At 45.3% G+C, this 6,678-nt stretch overlaps 1 protein-coding gene and 1 pseudogene across 1 annotated transcript in view; both read left to right on the forward strand.

The window, feature by feature from the left end:
- Positions 1 to 6,678, forward strand: part of LOC126575882 (angiopoietin-4-like) — a 36,523-nt pseudogene that overhangs the window by 8,070 nt on the left and 21,775 nt on the right.
- Positions 4,450 to 6,678, forward strand: part of LOC126571806 (photoreceptor-specific nuclear receptor-like) — a 21,038-nt gene continuing 18,809 nt past the window's right edge. The window contains exon 1 of the mRNA XM_050230633.1: positions 4,450 to 4,582. Coding sequence (XP_050086590.1) covers positions 4,516 to 4,582 — 67 coding nt within the window. The 5' untranslated portion in view covers positions 4,450 to 4,515. The remainder of the gene's footprint in view (positions 4,583 to 6,678) is intronic.

Raw genomic sequence — 6,678 nt, forward strand, 5'->3', positions numbered from 1 at the left:
GGCCATTGACTGTATGCGTCATGGAACGACCCTTGCTGGGAGTTTTTTTTTGGGATGATATCGATCGGTACGACGAAATTGGTTGCCCAAAATCAAGATCCACTTAAAGCAAAAAAAAAGAACACAAAAAAGGGAAAAAGGACCCAAAAGAACTAAACAAACGGACCGCTAAGAGACCAGCGAGCAAAGATTCAACGGCAGGGTGAGCTTTCGTCCTTTGTCCTTCGTCCTTCCTCTCCTCGCCGTCCTCGTCGTCGATAATGTTGAATATTTATGCTTTGCTGTTTCGATCTATGTTTAACCTCGCAAAACCTCACAATTCCGAACGAACGAACGAACGAACGAACGATTCCTTTCCTCTTCGAGTCTCCCTTAATGCTCCGCTTCCAAGGGTGGCGGATGGGTGGAAGGCGACAGGACATCGTTAAGCGGTGGCGGGTTTTATGTGTTTCACTTCGGCGACTTGCGACTGGAAAGCAAGCATCGCCAGAGCATCAGCATCAGCAGCAGCAGAAGGGTCCTGGCAGGACTTTTTATGCTCTTAGGGTGGATGTTGGCGTGGGTGAGAGGGGGTGAGGGTTGATTTCGTGGAACATATAAGCGAGTAAGCTCCACCCATCTCAACATGAAAACGCCCCTTTTCACAACCCTCGCTGGTGGAGAGAGCGAGCAAAGTAGAGAAAAGCAAATGAGAAAAAAAGAGAGAGGGTAGTGTGTACCTCGCGTGCTTGTGGACAAGCATTTCCTTGTCACCTTACCGAGAAACGAATCCTTCAGGATTAATGTTGAAAAAAAAGGAAACAACAGTTATGCAACGTTTGATGGTTAGCAGAGATGATATTTGTTCTCTTGCAATCGAGCTGAACTGCGAACCATTAATAATTAATTGGAAGATTACTTCGAATATGGTTTAAAATCAAGATCTCTTTCATTTGGTCAGTGAGTTAAACGATGAACACGGAGAAAAGCAAATGTCAGCAACGATAGATTACAGCAGCATCACAGGACTTATCACAAAAAAAGAAAAGCATCCTGCTTTGAATCCTGAATTTACGAGGAAAAAAATTAATCCTTCGAGCGCGAGATGTTGTCAGATATCAACATGCAGAGCACCATCATTCGGCTTTTTGGTGTTTGCTCTGCCTTGCTATGTATCTAAAATCAAATCAGCGTATTTAAGTACTTAATAGGAGGTTTATTCAAAATCAAAATGTTACATCTTTTGATTTAGTTTTATTGTAGCAAAAATGAATTGAATACATTGTTCGGTGGCACCCAGGATCTTGTGTTTGGGCGTTCATAACCTTAAAACAATGATGCTGTTAATTTAACTGCGGATAGTTTGAACTTATTCGATTTATTAAAATGATGGCAATGGAACCACATTGATTAAAACAATTATTGATAGTTCCCAAAACATTGGAATTCTTCGAAATATTTGGAGTTATGCTTTACTGTTTAGAGTTTAGTCATTGTTTAGTTTTTTACTCATATGCTTCGCATCTTCATGGTATTAAGATCTTTTCGTTAGTTAAAAATGTTTTTTTTAAATTTATTTTATGAGTTACTTTGAAACGATTCCTGATAATACAACTTGTGTCCTTATTTGAGCCAGGTTCGACACTTTAGTTGATTCTACTATTTCACATCGAATTGTTTAACAGTCGCAGTTGATTTCGCATCGTTTGACACAACAATTGATAAGAACTAAAGAATCTTAATCAAATCTGCTCTAAAACATTTAAGATTAATTTTAGGTACCTTTTTCATCGATTATCTCTATTTTATTTATGTATGTACAATAGAAATCTTTGCTAGTAACATTAACTTCTGAATGTAAGTTCTTTTTAAACTCCTCCTCCAAGTAACTCCCATCAGTAATTTAATATAAATTCAAATGAAATCAAATCAAATGTCAAACTAGAAACAGAAAACCTTTTTTGTTGTATCTTCACCTTAAGTAACATCGAGAGCGAGAAATCGAGGTCACTGTATAGCGAGGTGCGCCCTGAGAGCTGCGAAACCGGGGAAAAACCCCATTTCCAAATTACTTTTTCGCCTCCATATTAACCGCGTATCCGCCCTTGATCTCCGTTCTGGCGTTCACTGATGTTCGCTGTGTGGCCACCCTTCTTGCGCCACGCCACCAACGGCAACGCAAGCACTGAACCATCGTCAGGCACACCACAGCAGAAGCTGTTGCTGCCACAATGTTGATCGATGAATCCCGTTCGAACCGCCGTAAGTCGGTTCAATCTTGCCAGCCGACCAGTCACCACCGCCATTGCGCCCCAAATGGAGCACCAACTGTGCTCACATAGGACCAGCATCACGCCACCAGCCTCCACGGTCCTATGTCTGGTGTGTCTTGTGGTCTTGTGCTGCGCGGGATTATCTGGAGCAGAAGCGCCATGCTGGAGTGTCGCCATGTCCGTCCGAATCCCGTGTTAGTTGTGTTCGTGAGTTGGTGGTGTCCTAGCGCTACCTTGTGTGCGTGTCCAGTCCAGTTCAGGTTGCTCTGCGCATGGCCAGAACCTAGCTCGCTCGTTCGTTGGTGCCATTTGCGATGCAGAATCATTTTCGATTTCAATCCCCTCGTACCACACGAAGCCCCCCGGAGGCACCCCCGAGAGAATGGGGGAGGCAGTTGACAACACAAGTGCCACAAATGATGGCAGCAGGCACCGAACCACCCACCCGCCGCCATTGTCAGCCACCATCATCGTCGGGGATTCGACCACGACGACGACGACGACGACGGCGACGACGACTTGTTGTTTCAACTGGCGGATGCTGTGTGTGCTTGCTCGTATGCGTGCGCTGCTGAGAAGAAGAAGTCTCCACATCAACAACGCAACCCACCTCTTCCACCCGCTCCCCGTTGGACCCAGGTGAAGGAATCATCAACCGTTTAGCAAGGGACAGCTAGCGGGTGTGCCGCTATGATACGCCAGGCAGACGGACAGAGAGGCAGCAGCCAACAACAAAGAGCAAGCAGATCTGCTGCAAATCGTACCATTTGACGTAGCACCCTCGCCAGCACCGGTACCGAGAGGGTGCAAACGAGTGAGTGAGAAAGGTAAACGGCCCCGAGCGGGGTTGGGTGCGCAGGAACCGGCGGACGCTGCTGTCACCCCCCGGGGGTTCTCGGATCCTGTCCATCCCTTCTGTGCTTGCTACGTACATAAACGAGCAATAGGGAGGAGTTAGCGGCTTAGGCAAGTGGCAAACGGTAAAAAATGTGGCCTTTCGACGTCAAGAGAGGACGAATCATAGATTTCCGATTGCATGAATTTTCCCTTCCGATCGTCAGTTGTCGAGACGCGCACGGCGAGGCACGGTGGCAGCCCAGTAGTAGCACCAGCACCAGCACCAGCACCAGAGGCATCAGTAGCACATCCGACTGCTTGGATCGAAGATTGCTTCGTTTTTCCCGGTGCTTCTGGGAGTAGCAGGGACGCGCGTGCCACCATCACAGTCATCACAGTCGTCGGTCAGTTCAGTCCGGTTGCCGTGGTGCCGTTGAATCAATCGTCGGCGTTATCGAATTAACGGAGAGTGTGTGACTTCTCGCAGATAATCGAACGGTCCGGATCCGGATCCAGGACTCGGTGCAGCTTGTGTGTGCGTTTCCGACGGATGCATTCTGGGGTGGCCAGCGATAGAGACACAAACCCAGTGAACGAAGCAAAACGAGCAAAACGAGGATTTCCAAATGCAATCTCTGTTTGACCGACCCAAAACACTTCTGCCGCCGGAATGCATCGTACGTTGACCGTGGTGATATGTTTGTGAAGGATTGTGTTTTTTGTTATTGGCATATTTTGGAGCTGGCTGGATAAAGACAAAGAGTGGGAAAAAAAGTGAATTCCAGAACAGAACGCAACGCAGAGCTGGCGAAGAAATCATCCGCGAACACGGTACACACCAAAGTGCAGAAGTGATAAACGAGACGAACCAGTCAGTCGGTTCCGCCGGAAGCCTTTCTGTCCAGAAGTACCTGCGGCGTACGGATTGAGTTTTGCATTCCATCATTCTTTTGGTGCTACGGTGGTGCGTCGGTTGAAGTGCAATAAACGGTGTAGTCGGTGGTGCAGAGAGTGTCTGATCGGTCAGCAGTTAATTCGATTGCCATCGCGTGGAAAGTGGAAATTCGGGGTTTCCGTGACATCGGACTATCTGCCTGCTGTGTCCTGCTCGGTGGCAGTTGGCTCGATAGAGAGTGAAAGGTTTTTAGTTTGGATTCTGCCACTACACGACTAAGGTCACAGACTTGTCAGCTTTGCGGTTAGTTCAGCGTCAACTGAAGTGACTTCCGTACAGAGATTATCGTTTCGTGGCAAAAAAGGACCTCCAACAACGACTCCGCGGACTAAGCGACTGAATAGTACACTAATCGGGCTGCTAGTGGGGTCCGCGAGTGGATTAGACACTTTCCTCCCTCGGATCAAAGGTCAATGGGATGGTAATAGGTTTTCCTCGGTGGACATCGTACTCGCGTGCTAGTGCTTTTGGATGTTTAGGTTCAGCAAGAAGGGCGGCGGCATGGAAGGCTCAACGGTACTGCAGGAGGGCAAAAATGGTAAGTGTGGGGTGCGGGGAAATGCAAGAGTTTGCTGCATGCCATACCGACGGATAGGTTAAAGTTAACTTGCGATATGGTGTTCTCGATGGCGATACCATGCGATGGTGAAAAACTTGTGCAGTCAGCGAAGTAATGAGTTTTCCAGTAGTATTATCATTAGTTACATAATTTGAGTTATTTTATTCTTCTTTCATTCAACTATTACCTAGATTCTATATAAATTGCCGGTGGTCCTTTGCAATTCGACATTCAAGCGTATACAAAATTATTGCTTTTATATAAAACTTCGTTGCATAATAATAGTATTGACTGAAAAGTCACTCAATAAAATAACAAAAAGGCATATCGTTGATCATTTGAGACTAAATAAGCGCTGAGCTTGATCAACTGTAGTTACACGCTAAACTGAGAATGTTGGCAGTTTGAGCACAAGATCAAGTTGGATCGAGTTGTATTTAAAGAACATCGCACAGCATTATCTTTTTGTGCAGGTGTCAACAATTTGTTTTTATAAGAATGTTGGAACAGAATAAAGCGCTTAATTTTTTTTTATTAATGCCGTAGATAGTCTTACGATTTAATGGAGGATACTACTTTATTTCATCTTCCTTCTCTCATTAACAATAAACAATAAACAATTTAACCTTTACCAGCAATAATAAGTACATTCTTAGAGTATGTAGGTCACACAGGATCAGACATTCTGCAATATGGTCTATTGCTATATTATTATATAATGTACTTAGCTTTAAGAGGTTTTTTTATTTAGCTTTTATAGCTCAATACAACACACTATTGGGTAGTAAATCCTTATAATCATAAATTTTTGGTGTTAATTTAGCAAAGAAAGTGGCTATGATTTTAATATAAGGTCATTATCAAACGATTCTTTCAATTATTATAAATAAATTGTTTTGCAGCCGTTTTAGGCAACATGTACAACTAAACAACGGCTTATAGACAATTTTCCGTCCTATTAAAAGGGTTAAAGAAGCGAATCGGATATTGTAGATTTCGCTAAATGAGATAGAAATTTATGTTCAAATTGTAAGAACCTGAATCAATGATGCCTTATCGTTCTTACCATACATTTCTTCGGTAGAAGCAACATAGATGTTACGATAAGTCAACCAATGACTGCACAATCGCTTGCATTGATCATACGAATGACGCGACGACGATCATGCGATCAAATCCAATTCGCTCTGTTTGACTGCGACGTCATAGAGAGCTGTCTGGCGGTCTGGCCGAAGAGCGTACCTTTTGTCTGGTACCTGCTGATGCCTTGTATCCATGATGGATTTCGGTACCGGCTGTTATTGATACAGTTGGTCTGCTGTTTAGACGTCTTCAAATTTGCACCGTAATGCTCCCAGTTCCAAAAAGTCTGCGACAGAAAACCTTCGATTAAGCACGATCCACGTACACCAGACCTGTGCAGTGCGAAGAAAAACATAAAAAAAGTGCGTCAAGAAGATTACCTTCGATACGCGCCCAATCGCGACAGGTCACAGGCATGGACGTGCGACGCTTTTTTTAATCACCAAAGACTGTACCGTATCGAAAGCCTGTATTGCCAAGCGGATGTAAGACACCGTGGACTGGCACAACAGTTCAGCTTCGGCTCCTGGTTCGCGGCCCCTTGCCATTTTGTTTACGCGGTTTGGCGCACCACGCTGTTGTCACAGATGCCTGGCCGTCTCCTTCTTCTCCCACCCCTCCGCTGGTGATGAAATTCGTCACCTGACCTGAGGCAGTTGCTATGCTTGGTGCTGCATGAATCAGCATAAAGTGTTAAATGTGGAAATCAAAATGAAACCCTCATTTTCGCCCGTGCTAGCTAATGAGATAACGACAGTGCGGAGGGCGGAACGCGGAGGGCGGAACGCGGAGGGAGAAGAGGATTGAAAGCTGGTACCAGTAGCCTTCTGATTAGCATAAGCAGCAGTAAGAGTAGCGCCAGTAGCGCCAGTCGTAGCCCGTGTACTCGGTGATGGCAGTCACGTCTTCGTCTTGTTGCTGTTCATTGTCATCACTCCGGAGCAACGGGGGAGCGGCGATCCACAGTAAATGGCCGAGGAGGAAATGCGTTT

This window comes from Anopheles aquasalis, chromosome 2 (genome assembly GCF_943734665.1).
Source record: "Anopheles aquasalis chromosome 2, idAnoAquaMG_Q_19, whole genome shotgun sequence".
NCBI classification, from domain to species: Eukaryota; Metazoa; Arthropoda; class Insecta; order Diptera; family Culicidae; genus Anopheles; species Anopheles aquasalis.